The sequence below is a fragment of the Lutra lutra genome, chromosome 7, assembly GCF_902655055.1.
Source record: "Lutra lutra chromosome 7, mLutLut1.2, whole genome shotgun sequence".
In the NCBI taxonomy this organism is placed as follows: Eukaryota; Metazoa; Chordata; class Mammalia; order Carnivora; family Mustelidae; genus Lutra; species Lutra lutra.
In genome coordinates this window covers 67,332,331-67,355,459 of record NC_062284.1, presented here as the reverse complement: position 1 = coordinate 67,355,459, position 23,129 = coordinate 67,332,331, and the positions used below count along the sequence as shown (strand labels likewise).

General features: G+C 42.7%; 1 protein-coding gene across 3 annotated transcripts; it reads right to left on the bottom strand.

The window, feature by feature from the left end:
• Window positions 1-401: 401 nt before the first annotated feature.
• DUT (deoxyuridine triphosphatase) lies at window positions 402-13,646 on the bottom strand. 3 transcript variants are annotated; one of them, XM_047737062.1, is made up of 7 exons: window positions 13,486-13,646; window positions 12,351-12,486; window positions 9,702-9,793; window positions 7,936-7,980; window positions 1,552-1,626; window positions 1,329-1,399; window positions 402-905 (listed from the first exon to the last, which is right to left on the bottom strand). In XM_047737062.1, the coding sequence occupies exons 1-7, from the start codon at window positions 13,508-13,510 to the stop codon at window positions 849-851; spliced, it is 501 nt and encodes a 166-aa protein (XP_047593018.1). In that variant the 5' UTR covers window positions 13,511-13,646; the 3' UTR covers window positions 402-848. The 3 variants fall into 3 exon arrangements, with proteins under 3 accessions (XP_047593018.1, XP_047593017.1, XP_047593019.1); XM_047737061.1 differs by lacking the exon at window positions 13,486-13,646 and adding an exon at window positions 13,031-13,282; XM_047737063.1 differs by lacking the exons at window positions 402-905; window positions 1,329-1,399; window positions 13,486-13,646 and adding exons at window positions 2,836-2,887; window positions 13,031-13,290.
• Between the last annotated feature and the right edge of the window lie 9,483 nt (window positions 13,647-23,129).

Sequence of the window (23,129 nt, the reverse complement as noted above, 5' to 3'; positions counted from 1 at the left end):
ACTCAGTGAGTTAAGCCTCTGCCTTTTACTCGGGTCATGGTCTCAGGGTCCTGGGATGAAGCCCAGCATCAGGCTCTGTGCTCAGCAGGGAGCCTGCCTCCCCCCGCCTCTCTGCCTACTGATCTCTCTGTCAAACTAATAAATAAAATCTTTTAAAAAACCCAAAACATTCTTTTTAAGATTTTATTTATTTGACAGAGAGCAAAAAGCAGAGAAGTGGCAGGCAGAGGGAGGGGAGAAGCAGGCTTCCCACTGAGCAAGGAGCCCTATGCAAGGCTCCATCTCAGGATCCCGGGATCATGGCCTGAGCCAAAGGCAGACGCTCAACCGACTAAGCCACCCAGGAGCCCCAAGATCAAAAACATTTTTGAGAGCAATGAAGAGAAGGTACGAACAAGGAATAACTTCAAATTCTTTTTATTATCTTTTTCGTTCACTTCATACAATAATTTATATCTGTGAAAGAATTCAAATTCGTCGAATGAAAGGCACTGCTTATGATTCACAAAGCAACTAAATAAGTTGAAGAGAAAGCATTTAGTGAATTAAATAATACAGGGTTTTTTGGGTCTGTAATCGATATACATCTGATTAAAAAAATAAACAGTTTGTATTAGGTCACCACACAGATTTATACAATAATCAGATGTGTAAAAACATAAGCATATCAGGTTTTATGGGACCGCCCCCCAACAGAGGTATCTTTTCCTAATTCGTAAGAGAACCAAACAGTTTTAGAAACTAAAGCTATTACGTTTACAGATGTGCAAAACACCAAAACACTTTAAGCAAAAACTCTTTATTTTTAAGAAAAAGTATGTTTTCTTATTTTCTATTCTTGGCATAACTTAATTCTTCCCAGTGGAACCAAAACCTCCTGAACCCCTTTCAGTGTCATCTAAAACCTGAAAAGACATAAAGGTGGTTGCCAGGTAGTTAATTTCAGTTCTCCTTCAGTTCTCTCTAGCTCCTAACCTGTAAGACCTTTATTCTTGCTTTAAGACTTTTATTCTTTCAAAGAGATTACAAAAAGAAAATCAATTTTTTTTAAAGCTCCATAAATAAAATATTGGGAAATTTTCAAAAAAGCTAAGAGAAAAGAATTTCAGGGTATACTTAAATGATTTATTACCCAAAGTAATGCCATATAATAGCTAAAAAAAATTTCATGAAATTCTAAAACTAAGCTTTTAATTTTGCTTTAAATAGGACTATTATATGTGCTATTATTTAGTTACAAACAGCATAGGAAACCCTTGAAATTGTATTTTTCCCTTCACTGAAGAGGTGACATCATTTATTCCCTGCTTGGTTTTTATGATACTTACCTGAACTTCCTCTATTTCTGGATAAAAAATCCGTTCACAAATGAGCTGTGCGATCCGATCTCCTTTTTTGACTTGAAAGGAAATAAGAGTTTATTACTAATATTTTATTAATGCTTTCTCTAATCTTGCCTGTACAGTGAGAATTAGAGGGAGCATGTGTTATCCAAACACTCAGAATTCAGAAAACTCCCTGCATTTATGTGACTAAATGCATTTAACATACCTTCAAACTTTTCTTTGCCAAAATTAAATAGCACGACACCCACATTTCCTCTATAATCTTCATCTATGACGCCAGCTAAGGAAAAGAAGAGTAACATGAGCGCAGTTTATGCTACCAAAACAGAGGGTATAGGATTACCTCAAAACCATTCTTATGTAGCTCCGAGATTTTAATCCTCACAAACAAGTAAGTGAATCTTGCTCTGGAACGAGGTAAAGTCTGAAAACTAAGAAATGAGTCTTACTAAAATGCAAATACATAGAATGGCCCTAATTTTCCCACCTGTCACTCTTATAGACGGTGCCATTTCCTATGCTAAACTGGGAGTATACTGGTACTTAGGGTCTCAGATGGGTCATCCTCACTCCCAAACTCCTGTGCATTTGCTGCACACCTGCTAAAAAGACCAGAAGAAAATTACAACTTGGGCTTTAAAGGCTTTTCCTGGTAGCTGCTTCCCACTAATATCCAGATTGAAATATGATGGAGTCATAAATAAAAATGTCCAATAGCCTGAAGATCTGCAGTGGAATTACTCAGTGCTGACGCTGTTAAGCCTCAGGCCGGCTAATATCAGAACACTCATTCTATAACAAAAATGGAGGTGAATCCTTCCACTTATATTCCACCTCTCTTTTTAATGTGAGCCACCAGCCCTTCTTAGAGCATGAGCTCTCGGAAGACATTTGCACATCAGCCTAGTAATGAGCACACTTTTCCATAACACCGTATGTGATCAGGACCTGTTTGAGATTACAAACACAGGGACAACAAATCTTTGCAGGAGAGGACTTGAGCCAGGGCCCTGCCTTGGCCCAGAGAGGTCCATTTACCAGGCTTGTTAGCATTTAACTTTGAGCCAAGAACTTAAAATGTTTCCATAAACAAAAGCACAGATGACACAGGTGTAGCAGGCCTTCCTGTTTCCTCCTTCAACACTGATATAATTCACAACTCAGCGGTTCTTAGACTATTCAGAACTGTGGAACTGTGCAACCATCACCATAAACAGTATGGGGGACCATTTTCATTACCCTGAAACAAAATCCCCTATTAGGAGTCACTTCTCTTCCTCCTCATCCTCCCCACTGCCAATTTCCTTTTATACATGTTCATTCTTTCCCCCCAGTTTGTTAAATGGTGGCTAGGACTCATGGGACCCCAATTAAATGTAGCTCCATGTTATAGCTTATGTATTAATAACACCCCACCTCCTAAAAACCAAACACACAAAACTCTTATTAAAGAAAAAAAAAAAGAAAAGAAAAATAATCAGGAATGTACCTCAATGGGTATCAATGCTGACTGACCAAACTGATAATTATTTGAAGGTCAACTGAAAAAAAAAAATTTTTTTTTAAAAGAACAAAAGTAAGCATTCCCTTTCAATTTTCTTATAGGAGGGAAAAATCCAGCATGGGTTAAAGTACTCAGAAAAACCAACCTTTTAGATTTCTCCAGTGGATTATGGTAGAAGTTTAAATGAATCCTTGTGCTTTATGAATAACTTACTTTATGAATAAATAACTTATTTATTATTTGAAATCAAACTGAGCCTTCTTAAAGGTTCCTGACACAACATTTTAAGAGTTTGAATTAAAGATAAATAAAATAAGCATTTTAAAAAATTAGTTGTCAAAGAGAGAGCACAGGCAGGGGGAACAGCAGGCAGAGGAAGAAGCAGGCTCCCCGCTGAGCAAGGAGCCCGATCCGGGACCAATCCCCCTGGTATCTTAACTTGAGGTGAAGGCAGCCACCCAGGCGTCCCAAAGATAAGTAATTTTAAACCGTGAGAAGGAGGGGTAGATAAGTAGCAGAAAGGCAGCAGAACTCATTCGTATCATGTCTAGACTGGAGGAAACAGTCTTTCTTTTCTAGCTGCACAGAAACAAAACCTTGACCAATTCAAAGAATCCTGAAAACTGGCATCTTTCCCCACTGCCACTTGACCATTAAATTAGTCCTTAATGTGTAATTGGTAGAAAGATGGGACCAGCTGTTTTCTGTATTATCTATACACAGAAAGTTCTGGCTGTAGAACAACCTGGATGGGATTCAGTGGAGAAACCCCTGCGGAGAACACACTATTCCCTGCTGGAACATGTGACCCCAGAAGACCCCAGAATCTCGGAGCTGGAGATCTCAAGTGCAGGCAAGTACTCATTTGTCTGGAAGGGGCTCAATGAAGACAATGCAGACGGACTTCTGAACTCTTAGTTTCTACTTTGTAAGGAAAAACCTTAGATTACGCAAATACTACACATACATATAAAATAAAATAATGTTCCCCTACCTTCCCTCGGGTAGCCAATGTTACAGTAATAGATTTTACGTATTACTTTCTTGTATATTAGTCAGGTGTCAGATGTCCTTGTATTTTAGCGATTTTCAGTCTCATCAAAAAGTTTCCAGAAGGCACTTCCCTGATCAAAGGGTATGTACATTTAAAATTTTCATGGATATTTCTAGATTACCTTGCAAAAAAGGTATAGCAATTCAAACTTCTATCAGCAATATTTAAGAATGCCCAATTCCAAAGTCCTCACCAGTACCAAATGACAGCAATCTTTTTTTTTAAAGACTTATTTATTTGAGAGAAAGTACGCATGAGTGGGGGGAGGGGTAAGGAGAGAGGAAGAGGGAGAGAGAATCTCAAGCAGACTCTGCTGAGCATGGAGCCAGGAGCCTGACATGGGGCCTGATCTCACAACCTGAGCTGAAGCCAAAAGTTGGACACTTAATCAACTGAGCCACCCAGACACCCCCAATTAAAAAAAATTCGAGGGGTGTCTGGGTGGCTTGTGGGTAAAGCCTCTGTCTTCAGCTCAGGTCATGATCCCAGGGTCCTGGGATAGAGCGCATCGGTCTCTGCTCAGCAGGGAACCTACTTCCGCCTCCCCTTCTGCCTGCTTCTCTGCCTACTTGTGATCTCTCTCTCTCTCTCTGTCAAATAAGTAAATAAAATAAAAATCTTTAAAAAAAAAATCAATTGAAAAAAAAAATTCGAGGCGCCTGGGTGACTCAGTTGTTAAGCGTCTACCTTTGGCTCAGGTCTCGATCCCAGGGTCCTGGGATTGAGCCCCACATCATGCTCCCTGCTCAGTGGGAAACCTGCTTCTCTCTCGCTCTCCCACACCCCCTGCTTGTGTTCCCTCTCGCCGTGTCTCTCTCTGTCAAATAAATAAATAAAATCTTTTAAAAAATTCAATAAAATCTTAAAAAAAAATCCTAAAAAAAATTCTGGCCACTGTGATGAGTGAAAAATGGTATCTCATGGCTTTACTTTGCATTTCCCTGATGACTAATGAGGTTAGAATGTTTTTCCTCTGTATGTTTGTTGCACATTTATATGCCTATTCTTTATTTTATTTATGATTTATTCCCTCATTGCACAATTTCCCTTATCAGTTTGTTTGGGTATTTAAATCTTTTACCTATGATCTGTAATTATTTATGTTTTTACTATATGGCATCTTCTCCCACACAAAAATTATCCCTTTTGGAAAGACCTTTGCTATGTAGCTATCAGGTAGTCTCATCAAACTCAAATCTAACACACCCACGAATCGGGTGTCTTGAATTCTGTAAAGCCAGATATCCACCAAGATTTTATGCTTCGCAGAGAGATGTGAAAACCCTTTTAACTAACTAACTAAAAGAAATGAAGCTGTTCAAAGTCAGTTAAAATGTATGGCAGAAAAAAAAATGCATCCTCAATAATACCTTTTTTTTTTTTAGCATGAATGCCAACCATATGAAAAATCCAATTGTTCCAAGTTTATTTATTACTCAGAGGCAATCTGACCTTCAAGAAAAGCCCAAGACATTCTTTTTCTACATAAGGAACATAAGCATCAGGGATATTTCTCTTCATGAGAAAGCAGAAAGTATTTTGAAGTTATCACTGGAAAAATCATACATTGGAACTGGCAGAGTAATTAACTGACTTCAGGCAAAAGTTTTACTGTGTCAAGACTTTGGCATGTCATTTGTTGGAAACCTTCTTTAGTGAAAACTATCCACACCTACCAGATGTGAATTCTGAACAGAATCCTGCATACTCAACTTTTCCCTTTGACCCTTATTTACAGCCTGGGATTTCTAACAACATCTCTCTTCTGAAGTAAAAACTGTGGCCAACTATGATAAACATGTGCCTAAGAGACATTTTTAAGAGACTCTGCGTCCAAGAACACACCACAGTGTGATTTTATGAATAATACCACACCAACCACCAGGCAAACTAACTTTCCGTTTCGTTTACATGAATCTTTCAGAAGGTTGTTTTATAACAGAGCAGAAATTAGTTACAAAGTCAGAAAAAAACAAAAACACAAAAACGTTGCCACATTAAAAAAAAAGTCTATGAATTCTCTATAAGAAATATAACTTATATGGGCACCTGGGTGGCCCAGTGGGTTAAGGCCTCTGCCTTTGGCTCTGGTCGTGATCCTGGGGTCCTGGGATCAAGCCCCACATCGGGCTCTCTGCTCCACGGAGAGCCTACTTCCTCCTCCCTCTCTCTGCCTGCCTCTCTGCCTATGTGTGATATGTCAAATAAATAAATTAAAAAAAAAAAAAAAGAAATATAACTTAGAGGGTCTAATATGTGCCAAGCAGTGTGAGATGTGTTGCATATATTATCACTCAATCCTCCTATCCTTGTGAGGCAGGCACACTAATTTTCATTTCATGGAAGAGCAAACTGAGGCTCAGAAAGTACTAACTAGCCAATGAATGACAAAGCTGGGACCCAAGTCTAGTTGTTACTCCAAAGCCCATGGTCCTTTCACAACCCTTTGAAATTTCCTTAAAAATATATGAGATCTCTTATATTCTGAAGTTATAGTCCTAAATTACCATACTTGATGTTATAAAAGTATTTTTGAAAAGCAAGCATAACTGAGCCCAGGCAATCCTCAAGCCAAGTGGGCTGTTCATCCCTGCTGTGTCAAACCTGGCTCCTCTTCAGTCCCCAAGAAAGGGCCGCCTTGGGAATCCTGTCTTGCCCCACAGCACCACCTAGTGACACTAAGGGGAGGCTGAAGGGCAGGCCAGAGACAAGCCCCAGACATGCCTCATTCCTTACTTAATGCCTGCAGCACTAGTTAACAGCAAGCTAATTTAGGGTAGCTCCTGGTTGGTGAGAGATGAAGTGAGGGGACACCCAGCATTTAACTGCAGCATAAAGAACAGAGGGACTAGAATCACAGGTGAAGATTCCAGGGTTTATATGTCCGCTTGGGATCATCTCTAAGTCAGTTCTTTATCTGCCAAAAAGTAGCTTTGTGGGGCGCCTGGGTGGCTCAGTGAGTTAAAGCCTCTGCCTTCGGCTCAGGTCATGATCCCAGGGTCCTGGGATCTAGCCCCCCCCCTTTCGGGCTCTCTGCTCAGCAGGGAGCCTGCTTCCCCCTCTCTCTGCCTGTCTCTCTGCCTACTTGTGATCTGTCTGTCAAATAAATAAATAAAATAAAATAAAATAAAAAGTAGCTTTGTAAGTATGGAGGGATTTGGAGAATCTAGCATACCCACGAATTGGAGGGCCAAGATACCTAATTAGGTGAGGCACTCTGCTCACTACGATGGGAATACAAGTCAGGACAAAGGTCAGTACTCCAGAAAGGAGATGGAACACAGTATGAAAGGTGAGAATTTCCTGATGGTGAGGGTGGTTAGGCAGCGGATAGCACGAGGGCCAAGCAGGGATGGGGCTCTTCACGAAAGGGGCTCTACAATGAAGTTGTTGACTTTGGGAGATGTGAGTAAGGCTTTATCATAAGGGAAACAGGAGTCACTGAGTACTTGCTTGACAAAAAATGTAGATAGGGAAGCATAGTGTTTTCTCTTCTAACCTAGGGAGAATCACTTTTTGTATTTTGCCAAATGTGGATAGCTCTCTTATACAGGTATGAAAATTCTTACAAGACTGACCTGCATTTTCTGTAAACTTTTGCTTAAATAATTTAACAGCTATGCTTAAAAAATTTAATTACTTAAGCAAAACATACTTGCTTAAAAAAATGACATGAAAGCTTTCCCTACCCTTATAAAACTAACTTTCTTTTAAGAATAGAGTCATTTTTGGACTAAATGCAGATTATCACTAAGCCAGGGCAAAAATCCTATCCATAGGATAATGTCTAGTTAGCCTATTAGTAAAATAACATGCATTTCACATCATGATCACTTTAAAATTAGACATAACCAAATAATATCTGAAACTGCATCACGATTGTTTATTATCTCAGAGGTGGAACTTTCTAAAGAGGTAAAAGAACAAAAATCATTTTCTTGTCTTGAATCTGTCATTTGATTACTACCTGTTAAGCAAAGGCAAAGTAAACACAAACACATATTTACAGAATGAAATTGTAAATATATTACCTCCTACATCGATGAAGTGTTTTGCAGCCAAGCCAGAACGGGGAGCTAAAAAACAAAAACAAAAACAAAAACAAAAAGGAAGTGGGCCCCTTTGCAGGGGGAGATGCAATACTGGATGTAATTTACACAACTTCAGCATGCCACTCTCATCTCCTAAGACATCTACCTCTTCTTCATCTTAACTTTAGCAGATGGTTCTGGACCCAAGAATCTATTTATTATACTGTTTTTTAAAGTAGGAAAGAACAGTGTAGAAAAACTCGACAAGGTTTAATTCAAAGGCAGCTTAAATCACTCCCCCACGACTTCAGTCCATTGAGGATTCGCGATGGCCTGGCAGTAAACCATTGGGGTAGACTGAGAGGTGAGCAACTGGGGACAACCTCGACCAATGCTTTCAAGCAGTCTGCCACAAAGGGCGGACTGCAGCTGGCAGTGAACAGGGCTGAGGAAGAAGACTTTTGTTTTAAGATGGGAGATCTGAACATGATGCATGGGAAGAGGGCAGAGGAGGAGGGTGGAGAGAGACAGATATAAACTTAACCAATGAGTAGCAGAGCTTAGCCTAGAAACTGGGAATCTTACTCTTAATTCAAATGCCAAATGATTTGTCTGTATAAACAAACAAACCAGAGTAAGATAAAAGGCCTGGTATCAGTCAGGCACATGGTCAAAAACTAAACCTTAAAAATTCAATTCCCATGTTTTTTATTCTTAAAATGAAAGCATAAACAAGTGAACTTTGTACCTTACATTTGTTGACTTGAGCATCAGGCCTCTCATTAATTATTCCAGCTTCTAGTTTTCTATTCCATAATAACTTAAATCAGGCACTTGTCATTAAATGCTGCTGCTTCCTGCTTTTCCTTTTATTTCAATTCCATCTCCTCATCGCCACCCCCCAAAATACTCTCAGCCAAATGCTACCAAAAGGAGATAAAGAAAGAGCCCATCTCATTTTTCTTTGAAAGGCAGAAGTATGAGCAGTTCTCACACTCATGGTCACAAGACGGTGGTGGTCTAGCCCCTTCCCACCAACAGTTCCATTTGTTCCTTCACGTTTACTCTGAAGCTAGAAAATGGTTATGCAATTTAAGAACATTTTGAACGCTCTCTCCAGTGACAGCGACCAGCTCTTCGTTGTCATAGCTCTTCCCACTTTGATGGTACCTGAAGGGTACCCATGACCCCAACATACCCCATGGGAGAACACCCAAAAGGGGGAAAGGCTAAATGGTCTGATGGACTTTGAGCAAAGAGAAGCAAAAGTTTTACTCTCAGGATAAAAGATGCTGTGTGCCATTAGCCCAACCCTGCCTCTATTTTCTTCTATTACAAACATTAGCCATTCTCATCATCATCTTCACAAAGACGTCTAACCTCAGATGCAGTCTGATCCTTGGAGGGGGAGTTCAGTTAAAAACCACCTGTGTTTTCAGTGTCTCAGTGAGGAGTTGAGAGAAAAACTCTGGGGCCAACGTGAGCCTCCTAAGAGCTCAAGGAATCAGAAAAAAGAGAGGGGGAGGGTTGGGGGGTGGTAGGCGAATGTGTGTGTGCAAGAAAGAGATATGTAACTGAAATGTAGTTTTCAAGCAGCTGTATCTGCCATCACAGCTGGCACTTCTTTATTTTAGGACCCATGCCAAACAATATTCCTTCCCTCACTTATACCCTGAATGAAACTAAGATGAAGGAAGAACTAAGATGAAGGAAGAGATCATAAAGGAAGAGCTTGACAAATAGTTACCGTGTCTTAAATCACTTACCTACTCTTCCATAGCACCCAGAAGGAAGAGCTACCTGAATGTCCGTTTTCACAAGGGCCTTCTCCATAGGTGGTAGCGTATAATCATAGGCACTAGGAAAATGAAAGGAAATTACCAGTATTTATTCATAAAATCGTATTTCTTTTTTCTTCCTTGTGACTAAATATATAGAATTGCTTTAAATACATCTCATAAAATAATCACAAAATAATTCATGCAATCTTAAATTTCAATAACCCATCTAAGAGTTGAGTACTCTAAATTTCCAATTCAGATTAAAAAAAAAGTTTAGGGGTGCCTGGCTGGCTCAGTCATTGGAGCGTGTAACTCTTCCTTTCCTTTTTTTTTTTTTTTTTTAAAGAGATGGGGAGAGAGAAAGAGAGAGAGAAGCGAGGGCAGAAGTGGGAGAAAGAAAGGGAGAGAATCAACACAGGGCTCAATCTCACAACTCTGAGATCATGAGCTGAGCTGAAATTAAGAGTCAGATGCTTAACCGACTGAGCCACCCAGACGCTCCAAGTATGTGACTCTGGATCTTGTGGTTGTGAGCTGGAGCCCCACATTCGGTGTAGAGATCATTTAAAAATAAAAATTTATGAAGAAGGTAGTGGCAGACCTTTCCTTTTAGTTGATTCTTAAAATGGTGCTACCTTTAGATATAGTCATTCTGGTGAATTTTTTTGGCTTAAGAGGTTATCAACATGTAATCTTGTTCTCCCCAGACAAAATTTGTTGGGAAATTGATGTGCACATTAGCAGGGGGTGGCAGAAAGGCAGACTTTTCAAAGATGCATGCTTCACTAACACGATATAGAGAAAGAGAAAGAAAAAACCAAGGGGGGGATGTGCAAATATGGTGGCATGGTAAGATCCCGAACTCACCCACTCCCACAGACACACCAAATCTACAGCTACATATGGATCATTTCCCTCTGAAAAAGAGCCAAGAAAGAAGGGCAAATACTCGCTAATAACAGCTAACATTTACTAAGCCCTTACTCTGTGCCAGGTATAGTCCTAAATGCTGTATATAACTCATTTTATTCTCACAACAATCCTCTAATGATTAGGGAAGACATGCAGAGGGAAGGGGAAAATGGGTGGACAACATGGGGGAAGGGGGAGTAGAGCTTTTGTTTTATCTGTTCTGCTGGTCTAGGGAGTTAACCAAGCTTACCAAGCCGATACCATGAACCTCACTGCCTGGGGGACAGAGCTGATCACTGAGAAGAGGCCCTGGAGAAGGGCACTACTAAGGACCCGATTCTCTAAGATCCACGAAGCAAATGCTGCTACTGTTGCTATGACTGTAGCTCCCTTCAATAGAAATGTGAGATTTTACAATGAGCAGAACTATGAGTTATTTAGGAGACTTTAATACAGATTAGTAACGCAGTATTACATTTTCACTTCTTTCATTGGGACTTCCTCTCTTCCAATAGTTAGACTAATTTATTAGAAAGAAGTTATTTCCATGTCTATTTCTGTATATAGTCATCTTTGTTCATTAGGATATTTTAAGTATTTTAAATCTAAATCTCTCATATGACTCACAATGCCCAGACATGGTACTACATCACTCCACTTTCATCCATGAAAACCAAGGGACTGAATACATCCCTTTCAGCTATAACAGACCATACCTCACTTTTCCTTTTCTTTCTTCATTACTTGCCTCACACACTCCTTTCTCCCCTTCTCCTATACTTGTATGACTTAGACCAGCAGTTCTTACATTAGAATTACCTAGGATACTTTAAAATAAATCCTAAGGATGTAGTCATGTAGTAAACACCCATTCCCTCCAGTATCCCTGTTCACTTACCTTAATGGCTTCAGTGACCCGGACACAGTAGTTAAGGTTAGGGGGAAGCACTGAACTAAGGGTCATAAATTTTACTACATTCCAACCCTGGGGCAATCAATTCAGCTCTTTACAAGTACCCTCACCTGTAAAAAGGTTAGTAACAACTACTTCAGGACTGTTGTAAGGATTTTTAAAAATCACACACATAAAGTTTTTAGTAGAGATAAAAAGTGCCGAACCAATGGAAGGGTGGTAGCATTACCGACATTCCCATCGCGTTTCAGATTCGTACTCCTTCTGACATTCCCAGTACTTGGAGTGAACTTAAATAGGGACATACAGAGAAATTCCACAATTCCTTTAAGGCAGAAGCACCTTTCATTCATCCTCCCTGGGTATTTCCACACTCAGCACCTAGACGTCCCCCATGCCTTTTCTTCCTATTGTGCAACTGCATCACCCGCAGGCCACGCTTTGAAGCCAAGGCGGGCCTTATTCACCTCTACCTTCCACTTGGAAAGGGTACAATAAATGTTGCAAAACAAATAATGCCTTGGTGGACATTTATATGTAGTTCCCATTCTGCACACTTCTGTCAAATTCTTACTGAATTTATGCTAAAGAGGAAAACTAAAATTTTTCAACACTAGAAAAGGACGGAAATCCTACATATATGCAAAAAGGGTTTGTTTCTGTAATCTTTCAGGTAAGTTTGAAGCTGTGGCAACAGATGGCAGGATTATAAGCGAACATGACTGAGAGCCCTAGAACTCCAGAACTGGACCTTCTCCACGTGGGGCAGCGATGGCGCGGGCAGAAGGCGGCCGGGAATCCCCACTCACCTGTACAAGTCGTAGCCCGCAGCCCGCGCGGACCCCTTGGTCGGGGCGGTGGCGTGCTCTGAGAGCCGGACGAAGCGAAGCCGCATGCTGTCCTCCGCAGGCCGGGGCCGCTTGCTGGGGGAGGTGGCGGGTGTCGCTTCAGAGCAGGGCATGGCAGAACAGAACGCGAGAAAGGACAGCAGCAGAAGGGACAGATGGATACAGAATTAGCTTGCCCGCCAGAACTTAAATCTCCCGCCAGCACCTTCCCGCCCAGCCCACCCCTGGACGAGCCCACAATCCTGGCTGAGAGGGGACGCCTGATTCAATTTGGGGTTGCAAACCCCTCTGGGAAAGCGGATTTGGGACAGGAAACTACTGCGCCTTCTCACGCTTTTCCAGCTCAGGGTACAGAGCCAACCCGTGCTTGAACAGCTACGGAGGCCTCCCGTTCACACCACAAAAAGCAACCACTTCCCCCATCAGGAGGGCCTAATGGACTCGCGCGCGCGCGACGAGGGGCTGCGCTTCCTTCCGGGGCCCAACCAGGAGGGCTTCCTCAACCCGGAGGGCTTCCTCGTCCCGGCGGCCCGCCGCCTCCTCCCCCGCCTCTCCCGGAGGCCGCGGGAGGGCCGGCCGGGCGCTGAGCCTCCCCACGCGCCCGACGAGGCGCGTCCTTGCAGCCCGGGCCCTGACATTACTGGCGCCGCGGCAGCCCCGGCTCCGGCTGCGAGTGCTGGACAGCGGCCGGAAGAGAGGCCCTGCGGCTTCGGCTCTCGGCAAGGCGCTGCGCGCGTCTTTGAACACTGAGCGGAGCACGGACGTAAAGAAATGGTGGCGGAGCGCGGGGTGAGGGCAGAGCGGAGTCATTCCCCCCAGGCTGGGGCGCTGGTTGGTCTTCCGCTCCCTCAGGCGCGCGCCGGATCTGCACCCTATAGACGCGTCCGGGTTCGTTTGACCTCGGAAGCAGTAACCGCCGCCGTCTGACGAGGAGCGCACGGAGGCGGCACATCCGCCTCCCTCCGGCCGGCGCAGGCCCTGGGCCCCCAGGCACGGCGTCTCTGCCTCCCTCCTTCGACCCGCATCTTTTTTGTGGCCCGTTTTCCAAGAACTTCCTCGAGGCACAGAGCCTGGCCTCTGCGCACTGCTGAGTTACCTGGGGCCGCCCCAGTAGCGGCCATGGCTCCTCCCGTTCTAACCTCAGGGAACCGCAAAGCAACGGAACCGCATCACGAAGCCCGTGACAGTCGCTGCGCTCAGTGATGCGTCCTAGGCTGCGAGCAAGGCAGCGTGTCCCTTTCCGAACAGCACCCGCAGTGCACGGCGTGTCGTTTACCCTTAAAAGAAGGCGGGGGCATGGTCTGAGGATGATCCCAGCGACAGCTCAAGTTGCTAGCGCTGTTTCATTGGACTCACAGAAGCACGGCGGGGTGGGGGTCTCGTGTAGGGGGGCAGTGGCTAGGATTCGAGCGAGATGCTGGGCTACCCTGGAGTAACAGCAGGGATGAGTAAATAACTGCATAGGTAATGGTAAACTGGGTTTTCTAGGTTATAAATATGTCCAGTTATTTCCAGAACCGAGGCAAAAAACCTGAAAACCAAAATATAATACAGCTTGTCAAAAGCGAACTATAGGACAGTTTTAGAAAAATGGCAACATTAGGGCATTGTTGAGGAGTTTTCCAGCCTTTACTGCTGTGCCTTATGCGCCCCACCTCTGCAGGTTCCTATTGGCTCCTTTTAAATGTTGGGATTCCTGTGGATGAGTTTATGGATTATACTCTATGCTCTTCTCCCATGCCTTTAAACATCTGCCACCTGATGGGGCGCCTGGGTGACTCCTGTGGTTAAGCATCTGACTTGATTTCTGCTGGTGCCTTGATCTCAGGGTCTTCAGTTCCGCCCTGCCTTACTAAAAAACAAGACAAAACGAACAAAAAATAACTACCACCTGAGGACTCCGCTTGCTCGCCTATAGCAACATGATCTGGGCCCCTCCAGTTCTCCAAACTCGTCAGAGCCATCATCCTTCTCACCCCTGGCGCTTCTGTCTACAGTGGCTCTCGAACAAGTTTCTGGACGCACCGGACTTCCCTGCCTGGGAGGCTACACACATCCTTCCTTGGTTTGCACTTGTGTTTCCGCTCATCTCAGAAAGACTAATGCAGTTCATTTTGTCAGGGAAGGGCCTCACCACCGTGTTCCATCACAATAATCTTTTCTAATCACACCATGTATTACTACAATCTGTACTTCTTTCTTTATTTATTTTTCTCATTGTCTATTTGCTCTAGGAAACATAAGCTCCAGGGGGCAGGGACCATGTATGTCTTCACTCACTACTATATTCCTGGGGCCTAGCTTACTGCCTGGCTCAGAAGACTGCTTGATAATTGTTTGTCCTATGAATGAGATTCATCAGGCCCCTGTATAGGATCCCTTCTCAAAGTCTTGATTTTCCTGTCCACTCCTTAAATTTTTTTCCTTTTTCTTTTTTTTAAATAGAGAGTTGGAGAAGGGACAGAGGAAGAGCGAGAATCTTAAGCAGGCTGCACAGCCAGCTTGGAGCCCAACACAGGGATCAGATCTGGCAACCCTGAGATCAGGACCTGAGCCAACATCACGGGTCCGTTGCTTAATCACCTGAGCCACCCAGGTGTCCCATGTCCACCCCTTTATCAATGCATTTTGTTATTCTATATATGCCTTTCCAAGGCCTGCAATGAAAAACTGGTCTACCCCTCCACCAAAACCCTCCCTCACATTTCACGCCTCAGGGGAAAATGCTTCCAACTTTTTCTGGCTCTTTCTACTGGAGTGTGCCTCCCTATTTCTTAAATTACATGTGTTTTTGTTTTTTTTTTAAGATTTTTATTTATTTGACAGATCACAAGTAGGCAGAGAGGCAGGCAGAGGGAGGGGGAAGCAGTCTCCCCACCAAGCAGAAAGCCCCATGTGAGGCTTGATCCAAGGACCCTGAGACCTTGACCTGAGCGGAAGGCAGAGGCTCAACCCTCTGAGCCACCCAGGCGCCCTGCTATTTTTTTTTAATGGCATAGAAATTATCTTCAGAATTAGGGTAGTTGAGGAGTAAGTCTCTTACTGCTCTTTCCACCCCATTCTGCAAAGAGTTTTGTAATAATTTTTGGTTAAGTGAGCAGTACTTAAATCATGACTAAATATTATTCACTGTTGAGTAACATGATATTATTTTTTGACACCTGTCCTCCTCAAGTTAATAAAGGATGTTCTTCCATTTGTCTTTGTTGGTAGTGGTGTTTTTGATTCACCTATTGTTTTTTTTTTCCCCCAAGTGCTCCAGAGAATCCAGTACCTCACTTCTGTCACATCAAATGAAACACTGAAACACATCAAATCCCTTATCAATTCCATTTACTCTCTCCCTCACTCCTCGGTTTTCTTGCTCCAATCTCTGCACGTGACCCTCTAGTCCTGCTGAACAGCTATCATCCTGGCACTTCCCTTGGCCTTTTTCTTATAGTGGAGCCTTGGTTTTATGGATCTAGTATCTTCTAGTTTATTCCTTCATTTTGCTGGAGCACTTTCTCTAGTAATTACCTAAGGAAGTTCACATTAGAGATAAATTGAGTCCTAAAATATAATAATTGTAATGACTCCCTTCACCCAAACCCAAATAAAAATCTCACCTCATTCATGAAACTTTTTTACAACCAGTAGTGAGCTCTGCCTTGTCCTATCTCGTACAATCCTTATTGTATCATTCATTAGCCGTGTACTCCCACTGTGTAATTGCCTCCTTTTATGCATTTTATCTTCTTTCACATCAGAGCCAGAAACTTGTATGAATCCTTCAAAGCACCTACTTCAGTGTTTCATACAAAAGTTATTTATAGATTGTTATTTATATATGTATAACAATTTTATAACAATATATTGTTATTTATAGTTATTTATAGAGTTTATTATAGATTGTAAGGAGAAAAGCATATAAGCCAACTGCAAAAGAGTAATAGGTTAGTGCTCTGAACCAGAAAGCACTGGACATTCCTTGTGTGCCGGGAATGCCCAGCGATCCCTGTACTGATGGATGGAAGATTATGCAAATTTGCTGTGAAAGAGAGAAGACAAGGCGGGCAACAACTCAGGAATGAAGACTCTTTGTTCTTCTTTCCTCCCACTTTCCGGTCCTTCAGGATAATCACAAATCCTTATCACTATTTCTCAAGCACGTGAGGTGTGACAAGGGGTCTTAACAGAAGCTAGAAGGATGTTTATGGGAAAGATACGATATGCTAATCTCCATGTTCTAGGAGTTCTGCTAAACATAGCCAAGGGACAATGCATACATCTCTTAGATCAGGCGTAGGCTGTTTGGGCTAAGAAAGCTTCCCAGAAGGTTAACTCCCAGAGGCACTCCAAGGACAGCATGCTCACACAGGCCCCCGGCATTCCAAAGGCCTACGCCCTTCTCCCAAACCTTCCTTCACTCCCAGCGGCCTCTGTGTTACATTCTAGCAAGCCACGTATTATGGCTGATTTAATGCTCTACATTAACCCCAAACTTATGACAACTGAAATATAACTTGATATGAAAACACATCCTAAATTCAGTACTCTACAGCAAAGAACTAGACATAGTTTATTTCCTGCTGTTTTTTTAATCAGAAAATAATTATCCCATCAGTCATGCTGATTAATTCAATTACATAAGTCTAGGGCCAACTTGAACCTGTTGAGAATGCAAGTCAGTACTTTACAAACCAAGCTGTCCTTCCTATCTGTACCATTATAGGGAGAATTCTCTTTTTTAACAAAGAGTTAATATGATGGTTACTTTATGTAAAGTATATTTTAAGTGCCTTATGAATATTAACTCGTTTAATCATGACAACCAGAAGAAGCAAGTGCTGTTATTATCCCCATATTACAGGTGGGGAAACCAAATCACAGGTTAAATTATTTGCCCACGATCATACAGCTGACAACTAGAAAGAGACGAAGCCAAGATTCAACTTGAGGTAGTCCGGCTTCAGAGTCCTTACACTTAGCCACTGTGCTCTGTAGTTAGTTTAACGGCGCCTACCCAGTCTGTGATTAACTCTTCTTGATGCGGAGCCAGCTACGTGCTGTGTTCGCCAGTTCTGGCGGTTAGAGGTGGGTAGGAAATTAACCAGGCACTCCTAGCTTCACAGTTGATCATGCCCTCCTTGTTGAGACACTTCCTCACCAGGCCATACTCTGGTTTTCCTCTTACTTCACTGGCTGCCTCGCCTCTTCTCAACCGCTCTTCTTCCCCAAGATAATAACCCTAGGAGGGGCACCTGGGTGCCTCAGTCAGCTCAGCATCTGCCTTGGACTCTGGTCATGAACACGGAGTCCCGAGACCCAACCTAGAACCGGGGGTTCCCTGCTCAGCGACGAGTCTGCTTCCCTCTGCAGCTCCCCCTCCTTTGCCCCGCCCTCTACCCCTCCCCCTGCTCGTGCTTTGCGCCACTTTCTCTCTTTCTCAAATCTTTAGTCATGCTTCCTCTTTCTCTGTCAGACGTTCCCTTATCTAAAAATAGTTTCTTCATAGGTACCACGTGCTTCTTCGCCCTGTTTGGGTTTTCTTCACAGCCTGTAGTGTTACATGCTATTACCTATTTATTCATTTCACTCGTCAGTTGTATGTTTTCTCCTCTAGCATGGTGGACCTGAATCTATCTTTTTTTTTTTTTTAAGATTTTATTTATTTATTTGTCAGAGAGAGAGAGCATAGGCAGGCAGAGTGGCAGCAGAGGCAGAGGGAGAAGCAGGCTCCCTGCCGGGCAAGGAGCCTGACGTGGGACTGGGTCCCCGGACACTGGGATCATGACCTGAACCGAAGGCAGCTGCCCAACCAACTGAGCCACCCAGGCATCCCCTCGATCTATCTTAATTTGGGTTCTTTTGAGATGTTCTGTTTCTTTTTATCCTTTCAAATTGTATTATTATTAATTTTACTTTAATTAATTTAAATATTTTACTATTTCACGTTTCCCTTTACTAATTTAGGTATTTTGTTCTCTGATACTATGTGTTTTAGATAAACATGTGTGTTTAATTTATCAGTGTCTAAAGTCTAAAACAAAATTTTTATCCTGAAAATGCTTTAACTCCATTAACCCTTCTTTTGACATAAATACAATTATTGTCTAGTGTTTAAGTGTATCTATTCTTTGAATCTCAATAAACATTATTATTATCACCATTTTTAGAGTCATTTTAAAAAATGTTTACCCAGACTTACATCACTTTCTTTGCTTTTCTTTCTGTATCCCAGGATCTCCACCTGGGATCTTTGTTCTTTTGCCCAAACTTCTATGGGGAAGTTCTCCAGTAGGTGAACTTTCTCGATTTTTGTCAGAGCAAAACCCTTGAACTCTTCTTCAGGGATAGTGCATTCTTTGACCATCATAGAAGAATGGAAGAGGTGAGAACATTGAAGGAAAATTATAATTCCCCATAACTGGATAGTTCTGCTGTATCTGAATTCAGAACATTCCACCATGGGCAAAAATACTTCATTTATCATGCCACAGTTCACCTTTACCAGAAGTATTTGTAACCCAGAAAAGGCAGAAGCCATACTTTGGGTCCCAGTACCAAAATATAGAAGTTCTATGTCTCAAGCTGAGTTTTTTACACCATGGACAAAGCACCAGAGTAAGGCTAAGGATGGGTGAGATATACACCTATCTTTTATAGAAGGGCAATTGAGGGGGCCCCTGGGTGGCTCAGTAGGTTAAAGCCTCTGCCTTTGGCCAGGTCATGATCCCAGGGTCCTGGGATGGAGCCCTGAACCGGCCTCTCTGCTCAGCGGGGGGCCTGCTTCCTCTTCTCTCTCTCTGCCTGCCTCTCTGCCTACTTGTGATCTCTGCCTGTCAAATAAATAAATAAAATCTTTAAGAAAAAAAAAAAAGAAGGGCAATTGAAATAAGGGAGATGGAGAAGAAATAGTAGTATACAGGCAGATCAATTTCAATAAAAAGTACGTCAGTGTGTTTACTATCTCAAAGTTTGTCCTTTGGTCCAGAATACCTCCTAGAATATCTTGTGTTTCCTTAGGAGTATCTACAGTCCAATTCGAAAACACCAAACTAGCATATAACTTCTGGACCCACAGGAATGTTTCTGCCAGGCTCTTGGGAAGAATACAAAAATCAAATATACGTAGTCTTTCAATTTCAGGGACTCCTGGGTGGCTCAGTGGGTTAAAGCCTCTGCCTTCAGCTCAGGTCATGGTCCCAGGGTCCTGGGATCGAGCCCCGCATCGGGCTCTCTGCTCAGCGGGGAGCCTGCTTCCCTCTCTCTCTCTCTCTGCCTGCCTCTCTACTTGTGCTCTCTGTCTGTCAAATAAAAAAAAAAAAATCTTCAATTTTATGAGAGCAGCACATGGATCTTAAGCATATAAGTAGCTCAGGAGATCAACATTATGTTGAGTGGCAGTTCAGTAAACAGGTAGGGAGGTAGCAGATAGTTAACAAAATAAGCATTTTTTTAAAGATTTATTTTATTTATTTGACAGAGATCACAAGTAGGCAGAGAGGCAGGCAGAGAGAGAGGGGGAAGCAGGCTCCCCTCTGAGCAGAGAGCCCGATGCGGGGCTCGATCCCAGGACTCTGGGATCATGACCTGAGCCGAAGGCAGAGACTTAACCCACTGAGCCACCCAGGCACCCCCCAAACAAGCATTTATTGCTACAAAACTACTTTGGACTAATTCACAAATGGCTGCTGCACAGTACTAGAGAAGTCCAAAGGGATCAGAATGGTTAACACATAAACTCAGAACCGCAGTTTTCACTAATACACTGAATACCCAATCTCTTAACATAATCATCATGAAAAGTTGACTGAATTATGCCAGTGTGTGTAGGAGTACCAGAAGGTGCAATTTCTCTAATTATAGCCCGGAGTACGACTATTGTTATTTCATTTTAAAAATCACTGAGTTTTCAGGAAGTAAAGAAAATAAAGCAGATAGCTTGAGAGCCAGGATACACATGAAAATCACTTAGAAACCTTGGTCAAATGCCCTGTCCAAACCTTAATAACAACTGACTACTCAGAATCCCCCAGCAGGATTCTTGTTGGCCACCTCTGGTTAAGGACCACTGCTTTAGGGGATTTATTTCTAGAGATTCTGCTGGGGTCAAGCACGCTAGAGAGAATTCCTTTACATTTAACCAGAATCACGAGCTTCACCCAAACCACTGTACTCTGGACTATTTTGATAGAAACTTCATGACCTTAAATATAGAGGCCTTTACTCCTAGCAATAAATTTGCAGTATAATTTTACTAAGAATAATTGCAGCCCAGTCTGCCTTTAGAATATGGCTTGTTTCTTGGATAAACCAAATGGAGACCATTAAAGCAAGTCACAAAAGGTGCCCCAACCTTTAAATAGGACTAAAAGGCTGAAACTTGCTAGCTTCTAACTAGTAAGTTACTAGAAACTTACTAGTATGTGAAATGAAAATGTGAGCATTAAGAAACTTGATATATTTGACAGTTTGACTTGCAAGACTAGACAAGGGGGAAAGCACTAGGGGAAGGGTAGGATTATATGGATTAAACTAGAAAGCTTTTTAAGAACTAAGTCACCCCTAGACTTCTACTGTTTCTCCTGGCTCACAGGACCCCTTTGAAATTATGTCTCCCTTCTTCATCTTATGTTCATCTTATTGTGTTTTATAATGTAACCATGCCTGCTGGCTGGTTCCTGATTCAGAGATTAATTGCATGATCCATGCTGGCCAGAGTAGCTGAGCTGGTTTCACTCCAGCCCACGACACTTTGTGTCAGCACCACAGCGTAACTCGCCGTTACGCTGACTGCAAACTGTTCAGTGTATTCCTTTCATTAAACACGTTTGGTGATGGAACCCCTGGAAGATTCTGACCAGTGTCTCCAGGGAATCTTTTCAGGTCATCCTCAGCAATTCTCACTAACCTTCCAGCCTGCTCTGTGGCAGGTCCAGAAGAGGCATCTCAGATCTTCTGACATGCAGAGAAGCTTAGTTGGAAAATGATTGTCATTTGTAGCCTTTTGAACAGAGGAGTTAAGTGAGTAGAGTGATATTTGACCAGCGTTTGGTGGAATACGAGTTTCAAGGATGACTCAGAGACTAGAGAGACTGGAGAAACTGGCAATTTTTTTTTTTTTTTAAGATTTTATTTATTTATTTGACAGAGAGAGATCACAAGCAGGCAGAGAGGCAGGCAGAGAGACAGGAGGAAGCAGGCTCCCCGCTGAGCAGAGAGCCCGATTCGGGACTCAATCCCAGGACTCCGAGATCATGACCTGAGCCGAAGGCAGCGGCTTAACCCACTGAGCCACCCAGGCGCCCCGAAACTGGCAATTTTATATTATGCTACTCTAAGCTTGAGGTGATAAAGACTGCATAAGTTTTCCACTGCTGGTGTAACAAATGACACAGGGAATCACCTTGGTGGCTTAAACAATGTATTGCCTTATAGTTCCTTAATCCAAAAGTCTGCCACGTGTCTCACTGAGCTAAAATCAAGGCGTTGGCAAGGCTTCAATCCTTTCTAGAGTCTCTAAGAGAGAATCCATTTCCTTGCCTTTTCCAGATTCTGGAGGCTGACCACATTCCCTGACCTCCATCCTTCACCTTGAAAGACAGCAGCATTAGATTGAGTCCTTCTTATGCTGCCGTCTCTCTGGTTCTCTGATGACAGCTGGGAAAGATTTTTTGCTTTTAAGGACTCATGAGATTAGATTGGGCCTACCCAGATCATCCAGAATAATCTGTTTCAAGGGCAGTAGTCTTAATCACATCTGCAAAGTCCCTTTTGCCTTATAAGGGTAATATATCCTTGGGTTTGGGGCACCTGGGTGGCTCAGTCTGTTAAGTGTCTGCCTTCTGCTCAGGTCATGATCCCAGGGTCCTGGTATCAAGCCCCACATCAGGCTCCCTGCTCAGCGGAGAGTCACTCATGCTCACCATCGCTATCTTTGTCTCTCTCTCTTTATCTCAAATAAATAAATAAAATCTTTATATATATATATGTATATATCTCTTTGGGTTCTAGGGATCAAGGTGTGGATGTCTTTGGGGGCCATTACCATGTCTACCATAAATACTCAGAACAGATATTTTAAGCAATCAACATATTTTAAGCAAATACTTAACCAGGTCAGTGGCTCATAAGTCAATTTGGTATAGGAATGGGGTAGAAGAGGTACAAGAAGATACTGAGATCAAGCATTAGTCATTTGAGTAATTTTACCCCTTTTTAATTATTCCAAGATATGTAAAGATCTCTTTGCCTGCTGCCTTTAACAGAAACAACTTAGTAGTCAGAAAAGCATGGGTGTCTTGGGGAAGCTTCTAGATCTGGGACCAAAAAGCCTTAAAAAAGAGGCCTGGTCTGTTCTTGAGTGTTCCTAGGGATGGGTTTATTTTTTAACCCTCCCAGAGAGCACTGGTGCCTTCTCCTGTTGGCTCCTAGTTGCCTGGGACCATCTGCCCCTTTCTGCTCCTCTTCCTCAATATGGGCCCCATTTTGGTCAAGCCCATTTCCTGGTTGAAGCAAATGGATCCAAGAAACAGATACAAGAATGAATGCAGAAAAAGACGATGTTAGGGCCACACTGGACAATTCCAGTGTGAGTGGAAACCCAGTGGATGGTTGGTTTGGGTCAAGCAAATGTGTGACAATCATTCTGAGCAGAAACCGAGCCTAAGAGCCTTTCTATAGCATGGCGGGTGGTTTCAGGAGAAAAGGCGCTTAGTTAAAACACTACCTCAGACAATTTTGATCTCTCTATTT